Source organism: Neoarius graeffei, chromosome 6, assembly GCF_027579695.1.
Source record: "Neoarius graeffei isolate fNeoGra1 chromosome 6, fNeoGra1.pri, whole genome shotgun sequence".
NCBI lineage: Eukaryota > Metazoa > Chordata > Actinopteri > Siluriformes > Ariidae > Neoarius > Neoarius graeffei.
Genome location: NC_083574.1, coordinates 86,148,935 through 86,175,237, shown reverse-complemented (window position 1 = coordinate 86,175,237; position 26,303 = coordinate 86,148,935). Strand labels below are relative to the sequence as shown.

Here is a 26,303-nt window from a genome sequence, read left to right as displayed (position 1 = left end):
TATTGACTATAGACTATAGGACTGCTAGTTTTGGGATCAAAATCAACATCAAACACTGTCCAGTGTCAGTATTTGCATGAGCCATGATGAAAGTTTAATATTAAACATGGTCGATTTGATCAGACTGTCGGGATGAGAAAAAGACTGAGTGAAGACGATTATCCTGATCACCTTACACCAAATAACCGCGGTGACGGGAGAAAGCTCCAACAACACACCCAAAACTCCCATGATTTTATTCCTGCTTTGGACTGTGGCATCGCTTGAAAAATCATTTGATATAAAGCTGGCATTAGGTAGGAGTTTAGTGTGTTTACACGCACTGCCACTCAAATGTTTGGAGTAGCCTGAGCATGGAAGACTATTTTAGCGTTAGCATTTTTGGTGACATTTTGGATAATTGGTCCATTTTCAACACTCAAAAAGTAGAAAAGGTAAGTATCGAGTATAACCTATTGAGTCTGTTTAAGATATAAAAGCAGCCAGTCTTTAATTATTGCATTTACAGTCCTGTGCAAAAGTCTTAGGCACATTTAAAGAAATGCTGTTGACCAAAAAAATGGTTTAAAAAATAATGAAATTAAATGTTTCAACATGGCGGCACGGTGGTGTAGTGGTTAGCGCTGTCGCCTCACAGCAAGAGGGTCCGGGTTCGAGCCCCGTGGCCGGCGAGGGCCTTTCTGTGTGGAGTTTGCATGTTCTCCCCGTGTCCGCGCGGGTTTCCTCCGGGTGCTCCGGTTTCCCCCACAGTCCAAAGACATGCAGGTTAGGTTAACTGGTGACTCTAAATTGACCGTAGGTGTGAATGTGAGTGTGAATGGTTGTCTGTGTCTATGTGTCAGCCCTGTGATGACCTGGCGACTTGTCCAGAGTGTACCCCGCCTTTCGCCTGTAGTCAGCTGGGATAGGCTCCAGCTTGCCTGCGACCCAGAACAGGATAAAGCGGCTAGAGATAATGAGATGAGATGAATGTTTCAACATTATAAAAATACTATAAGCAGTAAGCCATAACAAGCAAAACAAAGTTAATATTTGGTGTGAGACGACCCTTTGCTTTTTTAAAAAAAATAGTAGTCTGAGGTCCAATGAGTGCTGTTTTATGCGGAAATGAGCTGTAGGTTTTACTGAGCATCTTACAGAACCGGCCACAGTTCTTCTGGAAACTTTGTCACACTCGCTTCTTCATTTTGCAGCAAAATTTTGCCAGCAGCCTTCATTATGTTTTCCTTTTTAATCTGAAAAGTGGGCTCTTATGTAATATGCTGCTCAGATGCAAACTTTTGATACCCCCACTCCGGCTGCTTTATTTTTACCTCTGTCCGTCTGTATCTCCGTATTTCCGTCCGTCCGAAACACCTTTTTTCTCAGCAACCACAAATCATAGCCACTTGGTACCAAACTTCAGCTTGGGGTTCTATATCGTGTGTACCGTTTTCAGGTCTGTCACACATCAACTTCCTGTTTACCGACTGAATGTATTTATGAAACCTATAACGTGGATTTACAAAATTTTCATAACATTTTTCTCAGCAACTACAAATCACAACTGCTTGATATTTGGTATCGAGCTTCAGCTTGGGGTTCTATACCGTGTATACAGTTTTCAGGTGTGTCGCACATTGACTTCCTGTTTACCGACTGAATGTGTTTACGAAACATATAGCGTGGATTTACAAAATTTTCCGAACATTTTTCTCAGTAACTACAAATCACAACTGCTTGATATTTGGTACCGAGCTTCTATACCGTGTATACTGTTTTCAGGTCTGTCGCACATTGACTTCCTGTTTACCGACTGAATGTATTTACGAAACCTATAGAGATCTTGCAGTCACGTGACCGGAAAGTACACAACCGCCATCTTGTCGGTCAAAAACACCGCTGAATACTGCTGCACTCGTGTGCAGAATGGATCAATTTCAACCGACGGACTACACGGCTCATTTTTCTAATGAACAGATAACTAGATATATGTCTAAAATAAACGATCTACAGATTTGTGATCCTTATGGCTTACCGGACGGAGTTTTCACGACCGGATTTTGAACTGCCAGCGGAATACCCGGACGTGTATAATTACCTCATTAACTTTCCCTCGCTGTTCAGTGGTGAAGCACTGCGTGCTTATAAATCTCTGGACAGTTATCTTTACAGAAATTCAGGATTTGTCAGCGACTCAGATGTGGCATCTTGTAAACAAGAATCCTCATTGGACGGGTAAGTCACTTAAGTATTGAGTATAGCACTGACCAGCCGATTATAGAATAGAATAAGGTAATTCCAGCTCGTCCGTCTTGTTTACATGGATCTGGCGTTGGAGAGATAGAGGCTTGGCAGTGGAGATTTGAGTAGCTGTTTTCTGAGCTTAGTCAACAGGCCGGCTCTGCAGCCTCGCTTTTGCTTCCGCTCCCGGCGCCGCCTCCTTCCCTTTGCTTCCGATAACAATCCACGGAGACCCCGCTGGTCTCGCTATCTCGTCCGGAATGTTTTTTTTTCTCGTCCAGAATGTTGTGCATGCGATGGAAATCGCTACAAACCGTCATTTTCTGCTGGAAACCAATGTCCAGTAAGTCCATACGGTTGTAGTGGATATTGAAGTCCGGTACAGACGAACAACACGCAAAAATACACACAAAAAACATAAAAAAACGTGCACAGGTAGGGAGAGCTTGTAGCCGCAGCCGTTGTAGTAGAATTGTATATAGTAGGGTTTTCCAGAAGAAAAGGTAGAAGTAAAAGCAGAAGTAGAAGTAGAAGGCGGAATATGGCGTTTGACCGACAAGATGGCGTCTGTCACAATCTGGATCGGCTGTGACGTCACATGCAAGTGCTCCATAGGGTGGATTTTGACACTATTTCAAGAAGCAAAATGCTATTTCAAAATAACAGTTTATCAGGATGCTATTTGAAATCCCTGGGGAGAACACTGCTCTTTACTTACTTGTTTCAGGGTTAATTATTTGTTGAAGTCAGCATTCATAATAAGTGTCCTATTCCTTCGATTGCTCGGGGTAGACCCCGAAGCCGCCGCCAGGCGCCGCTAAAACCGCCATTTAGAATTTGAGCCGCCGCCAGCCAATAATTTTGTAAGCCAATTTGAGCCGCTATCTAATAAAATTTGGCTGAGCCACTAAGAATTGTGTACATCAAATAATGGGTTTATCCACATCATGAGCTACAAGAAAAGTGACACAAACATGATCAACTGTACACACTAGTAGTAACACAATAGAGACGTATAGGCATACACTGTAGAGATTTAGAACTGATATCACAGCACAGAGAGCCACCACAAGCTTGCCGTTGTGACTACCTGTCTGGCTTCCCGCCCCTCACACCGTTACCACGATACACTGGGGAACCCGGGAACCCACCCAGAGCATCAATCGACTCCGATATCGACGAGATGGCTGCATTCTTTGCCGCTGCTGAGGGAAAGTGTAAAGGTATTTTTTGTTTGTTTGTTTGTTTCACATACTTCGAGATTGATAAAAAAAAAAGTACTCCACCACTCTACTTTCATCATAGTAAGATAGCTGCCAGTCCTTCACTGGTCATTGCTAGTGAGAGTAGATAGCTAGATGCCTTCCTCGAACAATCCAGATTAGCTTATTATTAGCATTGAACTACAATCTTGCTAGATTTATATTTACAATGAAGTAAGAGACCAGGGGACCCGTGGTAATTTGCTATTTATTCCCCCCATTTGTTTGATCCGTTCGCCCGGATATATGCCACACAGTGACGTCCAGTATCAGCCATTTGTAGCCATAAACATTTTGGTGGCTGCAGCAGCCATTAAGGTTTTGGCTGAGTCAGCTAGCCAGCCAATAATTTCATCAGCCAGCCATTATCCTGAAAACAAACGGCTTCGGGGTCTAGCTCGGGGGATACATAAGTGAGCAGTAGCTCACGGTTGATCTTGTTGTTTTTGTAACATTTAATTTTGTCCTGGAAAACAAATGTTTGGAACTCGAAAATGTTTTTGGAATGTTTTTGACTCAGTAATGTAGAAGTCATCAAATAGAAACCCATAAAGTTTGTATGAAAAAAAAAACAGGGGGGCTAAGACTTTTGCACAGTACTGTAAATTGTTATGAAAACTGTTCAAAAATCTGGATTGCCTGGATAATTATGGAAAATCTTTACTGCAGATTTGTTATTTTTTATGATCTGGAAAATATAATGGTTGTAGAAGGGTTAATTTTCCGTCATCCATACAGAAGACGAGGTTTGATTTATAACAGTCTTTGGTGAATCTATAAACTGTATACGTATTACACGTTCGGGGATTGATGTTCTTCACATGATGATACGTTCTTTAATAGATAAAAGTGATAACATAGTTGGAAAATGTTCCCTCATTGCCTTATAGGAGACACAAGTGACTTGTAAAGAGTTTACTCCAAAAAAGTGAACTCTTTTTTTAAAGCAGTATGAAATTTGTTTAAATTTTTTTTGGTGGAATGTGTTGGATACCTGATCATATCATACATTATGAATTTCTATCATGACAACACTGAAATTCCTTCCTTCCTCTGTAAGTGATTTCTCCTGGTCTGGGTCCTGGTGGAACCCGGAGTCTATCCCAGGAGCGCTGAGCATGAGGTTGGAATACACCATGAATGAGGCGCCAAACCCATCATTGGGCACCATGCGCACACTCCTTCAGATGGAATTTATCATTGCTAGACAACTTCTGGCATGTTTCTGGGATGTTCGAGGAAACCAGGGAACCCAGAGGAAATCCGGATGGACACGTAGAGTAACCCAATCTTAGGATTGACCCTGGGACCCTGGAGCTGTGAAGAAACAATGCAAGCCAGTGCGGCAAGAATAAAATTGATTTCTACATTCATAAATCTTCTGAGTTTAAGAGCTTTATCCCCTTCTTGTAGTCTTTGTGAGTCTTGGTCATATGGTAGGTGTGTGTCTCTTTCCTCCTCCTTTTTGAATTGATTACTATGATAATTGCCCCTGACACCGGGGGTCTGACAGATGGTCCATCCACAGTATACAAGGTGGTGGAGGGGGTTTGCTGGTATTGACCAGCTTGTCATAAAGCCCACCTGCTACCATTGTAGACTCATCCACGTACTCATCCACCGATTCCAGTAGCGCCGAGGATAGAATATAATGCTCAATAAGATTTGTGCCTTATTAGACTTTATGGCAACCATGGAATACATACAAACAATAGAAATCAAGGTCAAACAATGGAATATGCTATTTTCTAACAGTCCAGTTCCTGGATCCACCCCAGTGCAGCAGCTTCTCCTCTGATGGCCAGAGGGCAGGCAGATGGTCAACTTTGAGGTCATTTCCTTCCTTAAGACGTTTGCAACCTGTTGACTAAAAACATCCACCCAGACAACAAAGGAATATGGATATGTGTATGTGCTCGGTTGTTGGTACAGCAGTGTTTAAATCCACACTTAAATACCATCGGCCTACAACAAAGGACAGACAACGAGACCAAAATATCATATCGTCTATATCATACCTGAAGACTTTCGATAAATAGAGGACATTACATGGTTGCGCAAAGATATGAAGTTTATTTTCGAGTGGTGAATGTATATTTCACAAGTGAGCGAGAAGATAAACTTCATATCTTCACCCCACCGTGTAATGTTCTTTATATTATATGGACACCAGCCACAAAAAAAAAAAAAAACGTAAGTTAATCAAAAGAATTTTAGTTTTGAACCATTTTGACAACGTATGTCTAGTCATCGGGAAAACACTGGGAGTGACCTCATCGGAGTGAAATATAGGGAATTATTATACATACAGGACACTTTTTGATGGAATAAAAGTGTTCTATTCCTCTCTGGCGGGTTTCATTCATTTGGTTCGATAGCATGCAATATTGTTAGTATATTGCTTATCCTATATGTATTACGTCACTCTACCCACTGGAGAATGAGCATTGAATATGGTTTACGATATTGCATGGTTGTCAAGACAACATGACGTCACACGTCGGAGATGTAAAACCTCCGCGCTTGTGTGCGACTGTGACAATTTGTAAACAAACATGGCCGCCAGGTTTGCTTCGTTAAAAGTGTAAGATTTTGAGAGAATTTTGGCTGCCAGGTTGCTACGTTGTGTGTAGTTGTCGATGTTTGATTTTAAAAGTAACTGAGTAAATTACACAGGGAAATTTATAATATTCGGCTTGACTGCGTTAGCACTGGCCTTCGCTAACATTACACCGGCTGGAATGTAACTGGACTGCCATGCTAACAGCATCGAGTCGCGGGTAAGCTAGTGTTGGCCTTCGAGAGTGCTGATATGAAGAGCGTGTATGTATAATAATAATATTGGCTGGCTTTTTTTTTTTTTTAGATTCCATTGAGCTACTCATCTTCGACTCATTCAATATCATGCTAGCTGAATGGACTATATCTGATATACCACTCAATGCCAGCCAATATTATTTAATTATTATCCATACAGGACACTTTTTCAATGGAATAAAAACGTGTTCTATTCCCTTCTAGCGGGTTTCATTCATTTGGTTTGACAGCATGCAATATTGTTAGCATATCACTTATCCTACGTGTATTACGTCACTCTACCCAATGGAGAACGAGCGTTGAATATGGTTGACGGTATTGCATGGCTGTCAAGACAACATGACGTCACACATCAGAGGCGTAAAACTTCCGCGCTAGCGAGCGACTGACAATTTGTAAACAAACATGGCCGTCAGGTTTGCTTCATTAAATATGGAAGATTTTGAGAGAATTTTGAAAGAGAAAGATGCGTTGAACACCCGAAAGGAATGTGTAATAATAATCTCATCTCATCATCTCTAGCCGCTTTATCCTGTTCTACAGGGTCGCAGGCAGGCTGGAGCCTATCCCAGCTGACTACGGGCGAAAGGCGGGGTACACCCTGGACAAGTTGCCAGGTCATCACAAGGCTGACACATAGACACGGACAACCATTCACACTCACATTCACACCTACGGTCAATTTAGAGTCACCAGTTAACCTAACCTGCATGTCTTTGGACTGTGGGGGAAACCGGAGCACCCGGAGGAAACCCACGCGGACACGGGGAGAACATGCAAACTCCACACAGAAAGGCCCTCGCCGGCCACGGGGCTCGAACCCGGACCTTCTTGCTGTGAGGTGACAGCACTAACCACTACACCACCGTGCCACCCCGTAATAATAATAATAAAAATAATAATATTGGCTGGGTTTTTTTCGTGGTCTATCAGATATATTCTATTCAGCTACTCGTCTTCGACTATATATATATATATATATATATATATATATATATATATATATAATGTCATATACCACAAGAAAAACCAGCCAATATTATTTAAATATGTCACTCAGATCCGTGACAGATTTCGTATTAAAAATGCGAGTTTTTCAACACGAGAAGATAAACTTCATATCTTCAAGCCAATGTGTGATTTCCTTTTTATTATATCGACACATTCACAAACAAAAAGTCCCCAAATTTATCAAAACAATTCATCGATTTCCTCACGAGTCACATGTAGAGATTTTATGTCACGGTTTTGGTTCTCCGTGCCCTGGATGGAGCTCATATGAAAAATACAAGTGGTGTATTTTACAGTAAAACACTTGATATGTTGGCGAATAAAGGTATTGCTTTTTAAAAATAAAATTAAAAAAAGGCAGTGAAAATTTCTGTAAAACTTTATTTACTTTCCAAAATCAGTGCAAATTTTAAATTTTAACATTTAATCCTCTGCTTCATATCACAGTCTGTAATTCTGATGTAAAACACAATATCGAAGAAAACCGTATTGTGTATTGTGACGTAAAATATCACAATACTGATTTTGTATCCTCACATTGCCCAGCACTACCAAAAACCAGTGCATGTTTACTTTACTTTTGGAGGATTCATTTGGATTATGACTATGGATTATGTACAGTTTGTTAATTGTTGCAGTATTATTGACCCAGAATGCTTCAATATGCAAAATAACCGGCTGAAAAACTGAAGGTTTTTAATTTGTCTTTTATCTATCCTGACCGATCTCAGGTTGAAGTTTATGTATGCTTGGATGTTTTAAATCTGCTACTAATTTATTACCAAAAAAGCTTCGTGTTTCTTTTCTCTGAGTCATGAGCAATGTAAATTAACTCTTCAAAGGTTCAACAAGGGTTTTAAGATTTAATTATGAGTTCTAAAGATACACTTCAACCTCAAGGTCATCAAACCAAACGCTCAAAGGATAACGAATCAGAGCTGTGTATAAAAAAATGCAGTTCGGCACCTTCAGCTTTTTTTTTTTTAATCTTTTTTTTTTTTTTAAATACATGAACCATCGCAGCTTCTGTATCACATCCTCTGTTATGTGCATTCGTGTAAATTATTTAGCTGGAGAAAGAAAAACGTTTTCACAGACCTTGACAGATTTTTTTTTTTTTCTAATTCGTGAAGTCTTGTTCAAAAGTAGTCAAGGACGAAAACAGCAATTTTAAACACGACTGAAAAACTGAGTTTATTCTCCCGTTTCATGTTCATAATAGATCTGAACCGTTCCGTGTTGCTGTGAAGCACCACTGCGGAAAAAAAATAAAATTTTTATTTATGCCCATGAGCTCCTCATTAATGTTTAATAGCAGAACGTGAACTGCTGTCTCCATGGTAGTTGCTTATATGGACCTTTGTCCAGATAATTGTACAATTATACCTGCATGTTTCCAATTTTTAGTTGAATACACCCACACACATCTCTGTTTTCAAACTAAAGATACAAAAGATGTAGCCCTGCGAATGCCTCCATGGTTATAACCTTGTACTGTGAAAAATACAGTTTAGAGCATTGCTAAGTTCTTAGTATTAGATCTAATACTTTGTTCATGTAGGGAGCGTGCAGAGTGCTGGAGATTGCTCTCTCATTGTGCCCCTCTACTGTCCCCAAACTATTTAACTCCTTCCTGTAGTCCATCAGAAACCAGCAGCGCCCCCTGTAGCCTCACACAGAATAGGTATTGTATGAGCAGAACAGGCATCTGGGCCAGATCAAGAGTGTAGGGTTCTAACTCGGCCTTTTTAGCGTATCGGGCCGATACGCAATGTTTCCTTCCCGCTACGCCAACAATATGGCCGACACACCTGTAAAAGTTGCTGCTACACTAATAAAAAGACTACTCAATCTTGAAAATGTGGTCTCTTGTTTAATTTTCTCTTGTTATCCCCATGCAACGGCGACAGCACACAACTATAAGAATGTTCTACGTTCGGACAAACTCCAGTCCACGTCCAGTGCGTAGCTGCCCGAGTAGTTCCATGTGGAGATTGTCACTGATCATGCTAGTCCGGTTTACCTCCTTTATGCCGTGCTCACGGTAAAGTGCCTTCCGCGTTAAGAGGTGCTTACACACCATGCACGTAATCCGTGCCAGTTAGATCTGGATAGTCATGTATTGTAATTGAACGGCTGAAGCTGAAAATAAAGCTGACACTTGGTGAACATCAACTGGTTGTTTTAGTCTTATTTCATAAATATATCCATCCATTATCCGTAACCGCTTATCCTGTGCAGGCTCATGGGCAAGCTGGAGCCTGTCCCGGCTGATTATGGGTGAGAGGCGGGGTACACCCTGGATAAGTCGCCAGATCATCGCAGGGCTGACATGTAGAGACAAACAACCATTCACACCTACGGTCACTTTAGAGCCACCAATTAACCTAATCTGCATGTCTTTGGCTGCGACCCTGTAGAACAGGATAAGCAGCTACAGATAATGGATGGATGGATGTCTTTGGACTATTGAGGTATTTCACTTGATGTCACAGGGTCACGTGACGCCCCGGTGTCCGCCATTTTGAACGTCAAGCTACATACTAATGCTGCAGACAGACAGGGAGAACCAGCTTGAAAAAAAACGTGTTACAGACACCTAGAATAGATTAATTTGTCAGTAAGCACTCTATAAATAACCATGGTGTTTGCTTGTTGTGCTGTGGGCTGCCACAACAGACAGGGACAGCGTGCAGGACGCTCCTTTTACCCGTTTCTAGTGATGGGAATTTCGGCTCTTTTTCGGGAGCCGGCTCTTTCGGCTCCCAAACGGCTCCTGAGATTTTGTTTTTGATTTAATTGCTGCAATTAACTAGTTAATTAATTACATTATTATTTATATTTTATCAATAGGATGTTTTCCATTTTATTTTTTAGTTTTTGTAGCCATTGTAAAGCTTTGTAAAGTATAGCAGTGTAACAATGTTCTAGCTATAGAAATAAAACTTACTTACCAATTAATAAATTATTTTCTCACAAACATAATGCAAAACTGTGTTATATTGCCAATATAAAATACACAGCTGATTTTCCCCTCCTCAGGTGCCTCACAGACTCCTCTCCCCTGCGCTCCACAGCTTTAAGCATTACACCAATTTTCGTATTTTCGCAGCTGTGAATGACATCAACCCCCCCAACCAAAAAAAGTAGGCGTACACCATGCTACTTTTTTTCCTTTGAATGGTAATAGACAACACAAAGACGCAATCGTACAGCAACTTTTTTTGTGAAAGTCTCTCTCTCTGAGGCACCGAAGGACAAAAAACTAATTCGGCTCCCCAACTCGGCTCCCACCGAAGAGCCGGCTCCCATCGTTCACTTCAAAGAGCCGGCTCTTTGAACCGGATCGTTCGCGACCGACACATCACTACCGGTTTCCTACTGACCCAGACAAGAGGGCCAAATGGATTGCAGCTGTGAAGAGACAGGATTGGGAGCCAACAGAGTACTCCAGACTTTGCAGTGATCATTTCATTTCAGGTTAGTTTATCAGTTAACGCAATTTTGATAAAATATATAGCAAAAAGTAAATGGGTCAGTGTTTGTTAACCCATCTGAGCAGTGAAACAAGGCAGTGTTAATTTGTCTCGGGTTGCATGTAGCAGACATCAGACATAAAACACAATAACAGAGGCTAGAAAGAAACGGGACACAGAAATAAATAAACAGGGCTCCATACCAAGGCTGGGTACAGTGTTTGTGATAAAAGACAGATCCAATTTAACACGAATCACAGCTAACTTTCTTGTTAAAATGTGCAAAGGTCTCCACCATCTCATACCGCCTTGCACTGAAGGACTTAAGCGTGCCGTCCAAAATGGCTGCGTCACGTGACTTGGTCACGTGGGTGAAATACCTCAATTGAGGATGTGCAGTCACGTGACCCGTCCGTGTTTACTCCGCCATGTTGGATGGCTTCAGGATTGTTTACCTTGTGCGAGCGTAATGGATCCAGGGAGTAATCCCCAAGAAAATTCGGAAAATACCCCATCTACATCGCGCGATAACTTGTCTAAGTTTGTTCAGCATCTTGAAGGTGACGTGAGGCAGCGTTATGTGGAAAAGTGTTCCAGGTTGGGGATTGCAGATCCGTACAATTTGCCGCAATCCTTGTTCAGGGAAATTCGGAGCTGCGGTGCCGGCGATTTGCCCGATCTGGCCTACCACGACATTTACAATTTTCTTATTAATTGTGAATCGTGTTACACTGGCAAAGCCCTCAAAGCTTACAAGAGCCTGGAAGCTTATAAATATTTTGTTGTGGGATGGGTATCCCAACTATACCTCTGGAAGGTTCCGAAGAATGTCTACTTGATAACCTCACGGGTAAGCGGCATTAAGACGTTTATCATAAAGAGACTATGCAGGACGTTTTATTGTAAGAATGTTCGAAATCTAAACTCAGTTCCAGATAATGACAGGGTTGTAAATATGTATGTTTTTGTCTGAAAAAAAAAATCACAAATCACAGACTATGCAGTTATCATTCAATCCGAAAATCAACTTAACAGATGTACTAGGAGTAATGAATTAGAAGATTACACCTACCTGATATGAAGTGTTCACTACAAATTCGGTTGGTAGAACTGGGGTACCAGTTTTCTCTTCGCACAGCGGACACCCATTTTGCGCGTCTCTCCTCGTCTGCGGGGAATCTATAAAATGACAGGCCCTCCTTTTGGCCCTGTCTATTGGTACAACCAAATGCTGAACAAGATATAACCATTCTCGAAAGATCTACTCCCACATACTTGATAATTAGAACGGGTTCGTCTAAGTTCTATGCGCCCATGCCGTCCAAGATGGCAGATAAACAAATATCCCGTGACCTCACGTGCACGCTCTCTATAGGGAAACCCACGCAGACACGGGGAGAACATGCAAACTCCATACAGAAAGGCCCCCATCAGCCGCTGGGATCGAACCCAGAACCTTCTTGCTGTGAGGTGACAATGCTAACCACTACACCACCATGCCGCCATTGTAATAAGTCTTCAATCACAGCAACTTTTGGCAAAAAAAAAAAATCTCATTCATATTACTAAAAAAGAGTGACTTTTAGGGAGGCCTGCAAGTGCCAGGAAATGCACTAGAATGCATCTCCGAGCATGTAGAACCCATGAGCATGTAGAACCCCCAGCTGTTATGACTGGTGCCACTACACTGATATTTTGGTCGAGTTAGAACCCTGAATTATGAAATGAACATTCTCTTAAACACCACAGCAGTGGCTGTCTAGAAGGTCGAAGATTTGCACTCTCAATCTTCTGTATACCGCAGGCCTCACAACAGGTCACGGTACATCTACAAGCCACTTGTTGTGTGTGATCTTGCAGTCCAATCCAGCCAAAAAACTGACCAGTGAAGAACATAAATAAATATATTTTATATCAGAATGAAATGAGGACGTCATTAATTTACAACCCTGATTCCAAAAAAGTTGGGACAAAGTACAAATTGTAAATAAAAACGGAATGCAATAATTTACAAATCTCAAAAACTGATACTGTATTCACAATTGAACATAGACAACATATCAAATGTCGAAAGTGAGACATTTTGAAATTTCATGCCAAATATTGGCTCATTTGAAATTTCATGGCAGCAACACATCTCAAAAAAGTTGGGACAGGGGCAATAAGAGGCTGGAAAAGTTAAAGGTACAAAAAAGGAACAGCTGGAGGACCAAATTGCAACTCATTAGGTCAATTGGCAATAGGTCATTAACATGACTGGGTATAAAAAGAGTATCTTGGAGTGGCAGCAGCTCTCCAAAGTAAAGATGGGAAGAGGATCACCAATCCTCCTAATTCTGCGCCGACAAATAGTGGAGCAATATCAGAAAGGAGTTCGACAGTGTAAAATTGCAAAGAGTTTGAACATATCATCATCTACACTGCATAATATCATCAAAAGATTCAGAGAATCTGGAAGAATCTCTGTGCGTAAGGGTCAAGGCCGGAAAACCATACTGGGTGCCTGTGATCTTCGGGCCCTTAGACGGCACTGCATCACATACAGGCATGCTTCTGTATTGGAAATCACAAAATGGGCTCAGGAATATTTCCAGAGAACATTATCTGTGAACACAATTCACCGTGCCATCCGCCGTTGCCAGCTAAAACTCTATAGTTCAAAGAAGAAGCCGTATCTAAACATGATCCAGAAGCACAGACGTCTTCTCTGGGCCAAGGCTCATTTAAAATGGACTGTGGCAAAGTGGAAAACTGTTCTGTGGTCAGACGAATCAAAATTTGAAGTTCTTTATGGAAATCAGGGACGCCGTGTCATTCGGACTAAAGAGGAGAAGGACGACCCAAGTTGTTATCAGCGCTCAGTTCAGAAGCCTGCATCTCTGATGGTATGGGGTTGCATTAGTGCGTGTGGCATGGGCAGCTTACACATCTGGAAAGACACCATCAATGCTGAAAGGTATATCCAGGTTCTAGAGCAACATATGCTCCCATCCAGACGACGTCTCTTTCAGGGAAGACCTTGCATTTTCCAACATGACAATGCCAAACCACATACTGCATCAATTACAGCATCATGGCTGCGTAGAAGAAGGGTCCGGGTACTGAACTGGCCAGCCTGCAGTCCAGATCTTTCACCCATAGAAAACATTTGGCGCATCATAAAACAGAAGATATGACAAAAAAGGCCTAAGACAGTTGAGCAACTAGAATCCTACATTAGACAAGAATGGGTTAACATTCCTATCCCTAAACTTGAGCAACTTGTCTCCTCAGTCCCCAGACGTTTACAGACTGTTGTAAAGAGAAAAGGGGATGTCTCACAGTGGTAAACATGGCCTTGTCCCAACTTTTTTGAGATGCGTTGTTGTCATGAAATTTAAAATCACCTAATTTTTCTCTTTAAATGATACATTTTCTCAGTTTAAACATTTGATACGTCATCTATGTTCTATTCTGAATAAAATATGGAATTTTGAAACTTCCACATCATTGCATTCCGTTTTTATTTACAATTTGTACTTTGTCCCAACTTTTTTGAAATTGGGGTTGTAATAATCCGTTCATGAACAGAAAATTGCTGTGTCAAGGTTTGAATCTGTTTCACAATACGAATGCTGGCAGTTAAACATTTGCAGAAACTTCGCAGAACCAGTACAAGCTACTTCATTGACTAATGCGCTAAAATTGCACTTGATTTAGAGCCCTGTCGATTTAGCGCTAGCTCTCTTACGAACAAGTCGGAGGTACTGACGGTAAGCATTGATGTGTCTTTTCATTGCGTAATTTGATTTTTGCACATAACATACGTGCAAATGCAGAATTTTAACAGTTTAACAAGTTTATATTCGTCTTTTTTTTCAGAATCTGTAAGTAGAATTACTTTAGACATGTTTTAATTGTATGTTTATTAATATTATTCTTAACTGGATATAAAAGGCTGCTGCCATGCTAAAGTCTGGAAACATTTGTCTTGAGCCATGTCACAATATATCGTGTGATGATATATTGCGCTACAAATTTATGAAGATTTGAATCAATTAAAATTAAAAATGTGTAAAAATGAATCGCTATTATTATCAGGCTGCATAATCTCTTAGTTTTACCTTGCTGTAATTGCGTTGTTTAGACAGCAGAGGGTCAAATAATGTACAATAGCGAGAATACACATGACTTCACCCTATGTGGAAGTAACACAGCTCTAATGCCTCAAAAAAGAGATCTAAAATGAGAGAGAGCTCTTGTGTGATTGTGTACAAACAAATTTAACAAGAAATCAGAGCTCTATTTTTACAGACTGTTGAAAGATAAAGAGAAGGAAAGGGAGAGAGAACAAACTTGTTTATGCAAGTTTATTAAGAAAAGGCCGATTACTTATTAAAGTTTTCATTTTTAATAAAAGGAACATTTTAGTTAATAGGATATAATATTTTACTCCAACCTTTACAAATGTGTGGAAATAATTATTGTTGGTTATTAAGAAAATGGAAAAAATATATATATATATATATATATATATATATATATATATATATATGACAGCAGCACAGCACAATGCATCAAATCATGCAGATACAAATCAAGAACTTCGGTTAAAGTGCATATCACGGGTAAATTCAGGAGCAAGATCAATGTAATTCTCCTATTTTATATTAAACTTTGGTCAAATATCTGTCACATTTTGGATTTTGTGCAATTTTTTTTACCTTGCGCAATACCAGAAAAATTCAGTTGAAATCAAGCCATTTGAGGCGAATTGGTCCGCCTCTGAAAAAACTTGGCATTTGGATTTCCCGGCAAACATTGATTTTCGGGACGTCGCGTGCGGGACGCCTCGCTCTGAATCCTACGTCAGCGCTGGTTTGTTTATGAGAAAACGACCTGGTGGTTTTCTGCAAATTTCTTCAACGTTATCGCGTAATTATTAAAATGGTTAACAGATGTATCGTAGGAGGGTGTAGCAACACCAATCTTGATGGTATTAGTACTCATCGTTTCCCAAAAGACCGGACAATGAGAGAGAAATGGGAGCGCTTGGTCTACACAGGCTGTGCACTGAAACCGTGCAAAGCTCGCGCAGCCTGCTGGCGGATCTGCAGGTAACATCACGAATGTGGCTCTAGACTCCCTTGGGATTTTTCCAGACGCGTTTTATTTTATTTTTTTCTGCTGTAGACAGATGGCCTTGTGCAAAATTACCCTTCTGGATGAATGTATAAAGGGACATTCTTTCATATTTAAAAAAAAAAAAAACGAAATTGGTCCAGAATATGCACTTTAATGTTCACAATGTTCAAACATCGGAACGGGAAAAATTGTGATCTCAAAGTGTGACTTTCTTTCACTGTGGCATGGGTGTTGGTTTGAGCCAGATGGACTGGTTTGAGTATTTCAGAAACTGCTGATCTCCTGGGGTTTTCACACACAACAGTCTCTAGAGTTTACACAGACAGAACGGTGGGAAAAACAAAAAACATAATAGAGTTGAGTGAGTGACAGTTCTGTGGGTGGAAACAAACGCCTTGTTGATAAGAGAGGGTCAGAGGAAAATGGACAGATTGGGTCGATCCTTTTTGCCAGGAAGGAAGGATATAGTAACTCATAGCAACTCTTTACAACTGTGGTGAGCAGAAAAGCATCTCAGCATGCAACAGAAAACAGAAGACCACATTGGGTTCCACTCCTGCAGCCAAGAACAGGGATCTTAGAATCAAGAACACGTTCCTATTAAAGCATCCGGTGAGTGTATTTACGTTCAAAAGTACAGGAAAATAAATGTTGCATTTATTGGTAATAAAATTTTCTTCATTCAATTTTTTTTTTTTTTAAATATCGAGGGAAAATCGAATCGTGAATTGGGTGAATCATCACCTGCCTGTTAAAACTTTCAGGATAAACATAATCACAATACCAAACAGCTAACTTAAGAGGAGAGTTCTATTCAAGTTTGATTATAGACATTATTAAAAATCCATGCATTTTTTTTATGCAAAATAAAACGGCGTGATGAGTCATAGGCTTCCTGTCGCTGTATGATTTCAATTCACAAACCACACAGAATACAGTACAACAATTTCTTCCTCACAATCAAAGACTCATAAAATGCCTTGGAGTACATTTATTGTTTCATGTGTGTACAATGTGTGGTATTAATTAAGGTGCGAATGTGTGTGTTTTTCAGTATTCCGGCTTCCAGCAGACGGCGGAGAAATGTTTCGTGTGTGGACACCTCATCATGGAGATGGTACGTTATTACGATTTATTTTCCCTGTTTTACTGATCAGTATTCAGATGAGTTGTTTCACTCGGCAGGGTAATTAAGGGCCATGTCTTAGTAGATACACACACACACACACACACCGTCAACATTTTCTCACTATGATGTCAGTGAGGATGGTTTAAATTAACAGGTTTTAGAACAGCAAAGAATTTTCTTTCAGCAAAACCGATGGTCTGTGTGTTTGTATTCATTTGATTGATTATACAGGGTGTTTCAAAAACTCTGATCTTGTTTGAAATGTAAATATCCCAGAAATTACGTACAGTGGTGCTTGAAAGTTTGTGAACCCTTTAGAATTTTCTGTATTTCTGCATAAATATGACCTAAAACAACATCAGATTTTCACACAAGTCCTAAAAGTAGATAAAGAGAACCCAGTTAAACAAATGAGACAAAAATGTTATACTTGCTCAGTCATTTATTGAGGAAAATGATCCAATATTACATATCTGTGAGTGGCAAAAGTATGTGAACCTCTAGGATTAGCAGTTAATTTGAAGGTGAAATTAGAGTGAGGTGTTTTCAATCAATGGGATGACAATCAGGTGTGAGTGGGCACCCTGTTTTATTTAAAGAACAGGGATCTATCAAAGTCTGATCTTCATAACACGTTTGTGGAAGTGTATCATGGCACGAACAAAGGAGATTTCTGAGGACATCAGAAAAAGTGTTGTTGATGCTCATCAGGCTGGAAAAGGTTACAAAACCATCTCTAAAGAGTTTGGACTCCACCAATCCACAGTCAGACAGATTGTGTACAAATGGAGGAAATTCAAGACCATTGTTACCCTCCCCAGGAGTGGGCGACCAACAAAGATCACTCCAAGAGCAAGGTGTGTAATAGTTGGCGAGGTCACAAAGGACCCCAGGGTATCTTCTAAGCAATTGAAGGCCTCTCTCACATTGGATAATGTTAATGTTCATGAGTCCACCATCAGGAGAACACTGAACAACAATGGTGTGCATGGCAGGGTTGCAAGGAGAAAGCCACTGTTCTCCAAAAAGAACATTGCTGCTCGTCTGCAGTTTGCTAAAGATCACGTGGACAAGCCAGAAGGCTATTGGAAAAATGTTTTGTGGACAGATGAGACCAAAATAGAATTTTTGGTTTAAATGAGAAGCATATATTTGGAGAAAGGAAAACACTGCATTCCAGCATAAGAACCTTATCCCATCTGTGAAACATGGTGGTGGTAGTATCATGGTTTGGGCCTGTTTTGCTGCATCTGGGCCAGGACGGCTTGCCATCACTGATGGAACAATGAATTCTGAATTATACCAGTGGATTCTAAAGGAAAATATCAGGACATCTGTCCATGAACTGAATCTCAAGAGAAGGTGGGTCATGCAGCAAGACAACGACCCTAAGCACACAAGTCGTTCTACCAAAGAATGGTTAAAGAAGAATAAAGTTAATGTTTTGGAATGGCCAAGTCAAAGTCCTGACCTTAATCCAATCGAAATGTTGTGGAAGGACCTGAAGTGAGCAGTTCATGTGAGGAAACCCACCAACATCCCAGAGTTGAAGCTGTTCTGTACGGAGGAATGGGCTAAAATTCCTCCAAGCCGGTGTGCAGGACTGATCAACAGTTACCGCAAACGTTTAGTTGCAGTTATTGCTGCACAAGGGGGTCACACCAGATACTGAACGCAAAGGTTCACATACTTTTGCCACTCACAGATATGGATTATTGGATCATTTTCCTCAATAAATAAATGACCAAGTATAATATTTTTGTCTCATTTGTTTAACTGGGTTCTCTTTATCTACTTTTAGGACTTGTGTGAAAATCTGATGATGTTTTAGGTCATATTTATGCAGAAATATAGAAAATTCTAAAGGGTTCACAAACTTTCAAGCACCACTGTACATAGCCGAGGCAAATGAAACTGAAAAGGCTGAGAAACTGAATAGAATGAGAAATTCAAAGGTATGTGGATTCCATGAACGATTTCACAAATTTTCAACTGTGTTTGAGCGTACTCTAACACACGAAATGCCTTTTCTTTTCCAGTGAATGGCATTTCTATACCTAAAAAGATAAAAGCATTAAACATAAAATTTTGACCTGTTTCCACACACGCTGTTAAAATTTGAGGTCAATTGAACGAGAATTGGCAAAGTTATTAGACTGTGAAACGAAATCAATTTTTTATTTTTTTTGAAACACCCCATTCTATAATCGCGGGTACATTTCAAGTGTCGACTCGGTTAGTCGTCGTCAACTCTGTTATCATTAAACTGGGCAATCCATTAACAGAATCGACAACAACAGAGTTGACAGTTTTCCACCATTTTGTGTCTTGACTCCACGTGCGAACCTCAAACTAGCTACCACACGGCATGTATAAAAACAGAATTTTATGGATTTTAATCATATTATTGTTTGGTTTTTTTGGGTTTTATTATTTTTTTTTAAATGAGTGAGAGATTCACTCCGATATCGCAATAACAGAGCCGACGAATAATTAATCTACCGTTGGTGTATCTTCAACATTTTCAAATTCAAATTAATGAGAGAAGAAACGTCATACCTCGCTGCCTTTCTGAAGTTTCCCGCCACAGGAAGTGACATCATTCAGTGCAGGTGTCATGTGTATTATTAAAAGTCTTTGTGGATTTTATGCAGTTTTCTAACAGAGTTGACAATAACATTGGGACGGATAAAAAGTATTTTTTTTATGACTGAAATTTCACATCGTACAGAAAATAGACTTTCTATGCAATTGCAATTGGTTTTATAACAGTTACTAGAATACACCCCAAAAACAGACTGTTAGACTGAATCACTTCCTGTTTATTGGAGTTGAATGGATGAATCAGGAGTCAAAAGCTACATCCACACGACAACGGCAACGAGATGTTATTTAAAAATATATCGCGTCCAAATGGGCAACAATCAGTAAAATATCAGGTCCATATGGCAACGCAACGCTTGCTGAAAACGATGCAATACACATGCCACACCTCTAGGGGCGCTGTAAGACGGTCCCTTCGGAGACACCAGAACAATAGAAGAAGTAAGGACGCATGCGCATAAACTATTATGCGCGAGACTTCATATTAGCCACAAAGTCAGGAAAATCTGTTTGTAAAATTACATTATAATGACCAAATACAATGAAAAGTATTTTTCCAGTCTCACCTGTGAAAGGTAATCCCATGTGATCTCGTTTGGACGGCAAACCTGTTGGTACAGTTAAACGCAGCTAATCTTTATTCTCCGCTTTGACCTCTCCAATATGGCGGCGAGGATGACGTATGATTCTACGCGGAAGGCGGCGCCTTTAATGGTCCGGAATAAATTGAATACTACACGTTGATGGATTAATTTGTTTCTCACCTGTGAAAGGTAATCCCATGTGATCTCGTTTGGACGGTAAACCTGTTGGTACAGTTAAAGGCAGCACATGAATCTTTATTCTCCGCTTTGACCTATCCAATATGGCGGCGAGGATGACGTATGATTCTACGCGGAAGGCGGCGTCTTTAATGGTCCGAAATAAATTGGATTAATTTGCTCCTCTACGCCCTTTTTGAGGAATGTATTGTCGGACTTAAATCAACATCTGAAGAGGTGAGATCGCTCCTTTTTTTCCCTATTTTTGCTGGCGGGATTGCACCATTACACAATAAATATTCACAGTGAAAATATTTTGTAAGCGCGTTTCATGAACCAAGTTATAGGATTTGTTGACAACTCGCATCGCATCGCAATGGGAAGATCATTGGCACTACTGGTGTTAAGAATCAGACCATTTCATAAATGAATATTTTGCTGTAGAGCTGCAGTGTTTGTACAATTGCATGTTTTTGCTTCACTATTACTGTCACTATTCTGCTTCTTGCATTACTACTGTGAACTAACACTGAACATAATAATAATAATAATAATATCCAAGCTCGTGTTTCACTCTCACTAGTGCTCTGTAAGGCTTTTTCCTGGTGATATTCGTTACACTTCTACCTGGCGTGAAGCACTCACAGTCATGTGGTTGTGACGTCATCGTAAACAAATCCGTTCTACTCATCCAGACGACTTCACAATGGCAACGTTGCCAGATCTTTCCACTCTGGAACCCGTTCTCAAAAAGATTGCGTTTTGGGCACCCAAAACGCCGGTGCCGTGTGGACGCCAGGCCTAAACGATAAGCAATTGTATCGGAGTCACCTGAATCCGTTGCCGTGTGGACAGGGCCAAAGACAGCCAGTAATGTTGGGGGAGTCATTTAGTTAATGTTTTATGGATAAATTGAGTCTAAAATGGACATCAAGCATTGCTATTGGTTTAAATTTGTCATAATTTTCATTATATAATGTGTGTATATATATATATATATATATATATATATATATATATATATATATATATATATATATATATATATATAAATCTGTTTAAAAAAAGGTACAAAAAATATTTTTAAACAAGTATATAGAAGAGGAAGTATGTTAACGGAGGATGATGAGGGATAAATAGAATAGGGTTGATTGTTATATTAGAACTTAGTATATGGTATATATTTATTTATGGGGATAGTTTATATATTCATATTTACAGGGATAGGTATGTAGTAGATATTTATTTTTGTAATTATATATTTATATAGATATTTATGAAGTGTATATATGGTATATAGTATATATATATTTTTTGTAATTATATATTTATATAGATATTTATGAAGTGTATATATGGTATGTAGTATATATTTATTTTTGTAATTAAATAATTAGATAGATATTTATGAAGTGTATATATGGTATGTAGTATATATTTTTGTAATTAAATATTTAGATAGATATTTATGAAGTGTATATATGGTATGTAGTATATTTTTGTAATTATATATTTATATAGATATTCATGAAGTGTATATATGGTATATATTTTTATAGGTGTATTAATGTAGTTTGGATTTCGGGGTAGTTAAAAAGGGGTGGGAAATTAAAAAAGTATTGTACTTCTTCCCACTCCTTTTTCGAACAATGTGCGGTGTTTTGTAATGTCTTAGCTCTTTGTTATTTTGTTTATTTTTTTAAATTTCTCGTTTTCTTTCTTTTGTATGTACAAATAGTTACATACATTTTTTATACATGTTCGAAATAAAAATAAATTCATTCATTCATTCATTATTGTCCAGAACTGATTCAGTAAAGATTTCTTTTGGGGAAAATAACAAAAAGTTTATCTCGAAGATGTGAAATGTACCCCAAATTCTATAATGGCCCATATGTGTGTGTGTGTGTGTGTGTGTGTGTGTGTGTGTGTGTGTGTGTGTGTGTGTGTGTGTAGATCCTCCAGGCTCTGGGGAAGTCCTACCACCCAGGTTGTTTCCGCTGTGTGGTGTGTAAAGAGGGATTAGATGGAGTTCCCTTCACTGTTGACGTTGAGAATAACATCTACTGTGTAAAAGACTATCACACGTAAGTGCTTCATCTTCATCAGTAAGCGCTTTCTCCTGGTCAGGGTCGTGATATCGGACATCATGTCTGATACATGTTGTTTTAAATTGGTGCACCGTTCCTCATTGCTGTATCTTCACACCACTACCAAACACACATTAATTAAATTTTAATAAGCACAAAATCCGTAATGCTGCAGTAGTTTTGGATTAGAGCCACTTTAAATCACACTGTCGAGTCAGTTGTGTGTTAAAGACTCCCACTGGTAATTAAACGTGTCAGAGGAAATATTCCCCGGGAACTAAATCTGAGATTGCTTTCTCATTAAGTTCATGTTGTTCTTGCATGGCTTACATGCATTTCTAGAATTTAGACACTTTTAATATGCAGTCGTAACCCTCGCCTGGCTATGGAAGGAATAAAACACGTGGGGGCATGCTGCTCTAGGAAAAAAGTCAACAACGGGATGGTGTGCTATGACCTGACACAAAGCGGAGTTTCAGTAACAGCACGTCCTGAAGGGTTTTATTCCTCTTATACCGCAGCAGTCTGCCAGCAATGATGATTTTTCATTCATGGTTACCTCTTGCTTTATATCTAACTGTGACAAAGTGATGAAACTGGAGATTCCTTCGATAAATTAGCGCCTCACTGAGAATTGCACCATATACAATAGCAGTCAAAAGTTTGTTCACACCTTGTTATTATTATTAATATTATTATTAAGTTAGGCGGCACGGTGGTGTAGTGGTTAGCGCTGTCGCCTCACAGCAAGAAGGTCCTGGGTTCGAGCCCCGGGGCCGGCAAGGGCCTTTCTGTGTGGAGTTTGCATGTTCTCCCCGTGTCCGCGTGGGTTTCCTCCGGGTGCTCCGGTTTCCCCCACAGTCCAAAGACATGCAGGTTAGGTTAACTGGTGACTCTAAATTGACCGTAGGTGTGAATGTGAGTGTGAATGGTTGTCTGTGTCTATGTGTCAGCCCTGTGATGACCTGGCGACTTGTCCAGGGTGTACCCCGCCTTTCGCCCGTAGTCAGCTGGGATAGGCTCCAGCTTGCCTGCGACCCTGTAGAACAGGATAAAGCGGCTAGAGATAATGAGATGAGATTATTAAGTTAATTAAAAGTCACTTCATGTCTTAAAGTAATGATGGATGTCGTTTCTCTTTACTTAGTTTTTCGGTTCTTGACATAATACTGTATGGATGACTAGAGTTGTGGATGGAATAGGGACATGTATTATAGGGTGTTTTTATTCTTTACTATGTACGGTTTGATCTCAAACACATTAAGAAGGCAAGAAATTAGTCCACTAATTACCTTTTGACAAGGCACACTTGTTTATTGAAAGTATTCCAGGTGACTACTTCATGAAGCTGGTTAAGGTAATGCCAATAGTGTGCAAAGCGTCATCAAGGGAAATGCTGGATATGCTGAAGAATCGAAAATATCAAACATATTTTGTTTACCACATAATTCCGTACATGTTCCAGATGTTATTTCATCGTTTTGATGTCTTCAGTTTTGTTCTCCAATGTGGAAAATACAAAACACAGAAAAACCTATGAACAAGTAAAGTAGGGGTGTACAAACTTTTGACTGGTTGTGTAAATGTGTGTTAATATACAAGCAAACCTTTGATTCGCAGCTGGAATTACCATCAGAGCTGCTGTGATAGAAAATTAATCAACACCTTCTGACCAATCAGATTTAAGAATTCTGAGTAAGCACTGTGATATAAAACAGCTTTAAAAACGTATTTGAATCTTGAGAACTTAGCAAATATATATATATATGTTATTTACCAGCTGGGAGGTCCGTATCGTGAAATACCGTGACCGAGGTCTTGAAAGTACTGACCGAGGCCATCTGGACCGAGGTCAGTATTCAAGGCTGAGGTCACGGTATTTCACCATACGGACCGACCTTAAGCTGGTAAATAATATATTTATTTTTTCTTTACCAAATCCTAACAGAAAACGAGAGCGCCCGAAAGGGAAAACCGAGCCGAGCCACCATTTTGAATCCTCATTCACGGCTGTAATGCAAATGGCTTCCTCCTCGGTATACAAGTGCACTTCCATGGCAGGAAAAAAACTACATCTTGCCGCCTATGTAGTTCGCAATTTATACAAATAGGAGTGATTCAGGATTCAGCCATGTTTTTGCTCTGCGTTAGCAAGTTAGAGGTTTTCAGCTTTCTCCTGAAATGTTTTCTTTTATTTCTTCTTCCTCAGGGTAGTAAAACTTGCTTTCGCTGTGAAGACTGTCGTTATCACTATCCATGCTGTAATATTAATGCTATTCTCCTGAGAAATGCTGGCAAAAATTTATAAGATTTTTGATAATCTTCTAAATAAAAAGATAAATGTTGACAAAAAATGCTACCATGTTTGTTGTTGTGAATGAGCGAGTGGCCAAAGGTCCATAACCGGGGTCTGTATCGTAGGATACGGACCCACTCACCAGCCAATCAGAGCGCAATATTTGATGGAAACCGGACCGCGAAAAAAAATAATTAACAGTTATTCCGCAAAATCGAGTCGTACATGAGCTGATAGCCGACGAGACGCGTAGCACCGAGTTGACTATAATCCATGTACGACGAGATTGAGTGGAATAACTGTTTTATTCTATCCACATTCACTGGATTTTGAGAAACGGAGCATTTTTATTTTTTGCAAATTCGATAAATAGAAACTTGATACAAAACATCTGACAAAATCATTTCCGCTTGGAATGTAAACAAACCGGCGAAATGACAGAAGAAATTTGTGAAAAATGCGATAATGATTCTTGAAAAATAAAATAAACATACGTTCTTCCCATCAAATACTTTCATTCCATATTTTGTTGCTTTTTTATTTTATTTTTTGGGGTTTTGTTTTCGAGTCGAGTTTTTATTTCGTCCTCGGTTGGTTCAGCAACACGCTCTGCCATTTTGTTTTTCTCTACTGACGGTATATGAGCTGATATCCTTGTAGTAGAGTAGCCAATCCGAGCGCGCGATTGCTCATATCCAGTAAATGCAGATAGAATAAAGGCTGTTATTATAATTGTATAATAGAGTAGGTGTTTGATATTATTTGTCGAATTTACACCCTTTAAACAGTGAAATATTCTGTTTTGTAAGGCGTTCAGTTTTGATTTGCATTCAGTTTTCACGGGTATTTTGAACCATGATGGTTGTAAAAGCTCGATACACGACTTATCTTTGTGCTTTTTATAGAGTCTTTGCTCCAAAATGTGCATCGTGTGGTCAGGCCATCCTTCCAGCTGAGGTAAGAGCTCTCATCTCTCTCACACACACACACACACACACACACACACACACACACACACACACACACACACACATTCTTCATGCTTGGTTCTGGATCAGTCATTATTTAGTCAGTGTGTGTGTGTGGGTGGATGGTGGGTTTTCTTTCCACTCCCCCAGGGCTCAGAGGAGACCATACGGGTCGTGTCCATGGATAAAGACTACCATGTAGAGTGTTATCACTGTGAGGTAAGAAGAACAGGAAGAAGAGGATGTGTGTATTTGTAGCAAAGTGGTATTCAATTAAATGTTGTCGTGTGTGTGTGAGAACACAACGTAAATCATTCACCACATTCCACTCTTTGTTAAACTTTAAATAATGTGGAACTGAACCTTGTGTTAAACAATTTCATGCTAACAAGAGACTTTTTTTTATGCTTTGGGTATGAATTTCACCATTTTTACAAAAAAAGCCCTCATCTGCTTCTATAAGAAAAAAAAATCTGCTCCGTTTGCGAACATTACTAGAACTGTATGTAGTTGAAATGTGAGATTTATTTTTCCTGAGTTTG

General features: G+C 39.6%; 1 protein-coding gene across 1 annotated transcript in view; it reads left to right on the top strand.

The window, feature by feature from the left end:
* wtip (WT1 interacting protein) overlaps positions 1-26,303 on the top strand; it is a 141,820-nt gene that overhangs the window by 102,380 nt on the left and 13,137 nt on the right. The window contains exons 4-7 of the mRNA XM_060924146.1: positions 16,968-17,030; positions 22,364-22,494; positions 25,699-25,750; positions 25,912-25,980. Of these exons, the coding sequence (XP_060780129.1) occupies positions 16,968-17,030; positions 22,364-22,494; positions 25,699-25,750; positions 25,912-25,980 (315 nt within the window). The remainder of the gene's footprint in view (positions 1-16,967; positions 17,031-22,363; positions 22,495-25,698; positions 25,751-25,911; positions 25,981-26,303) is intronic.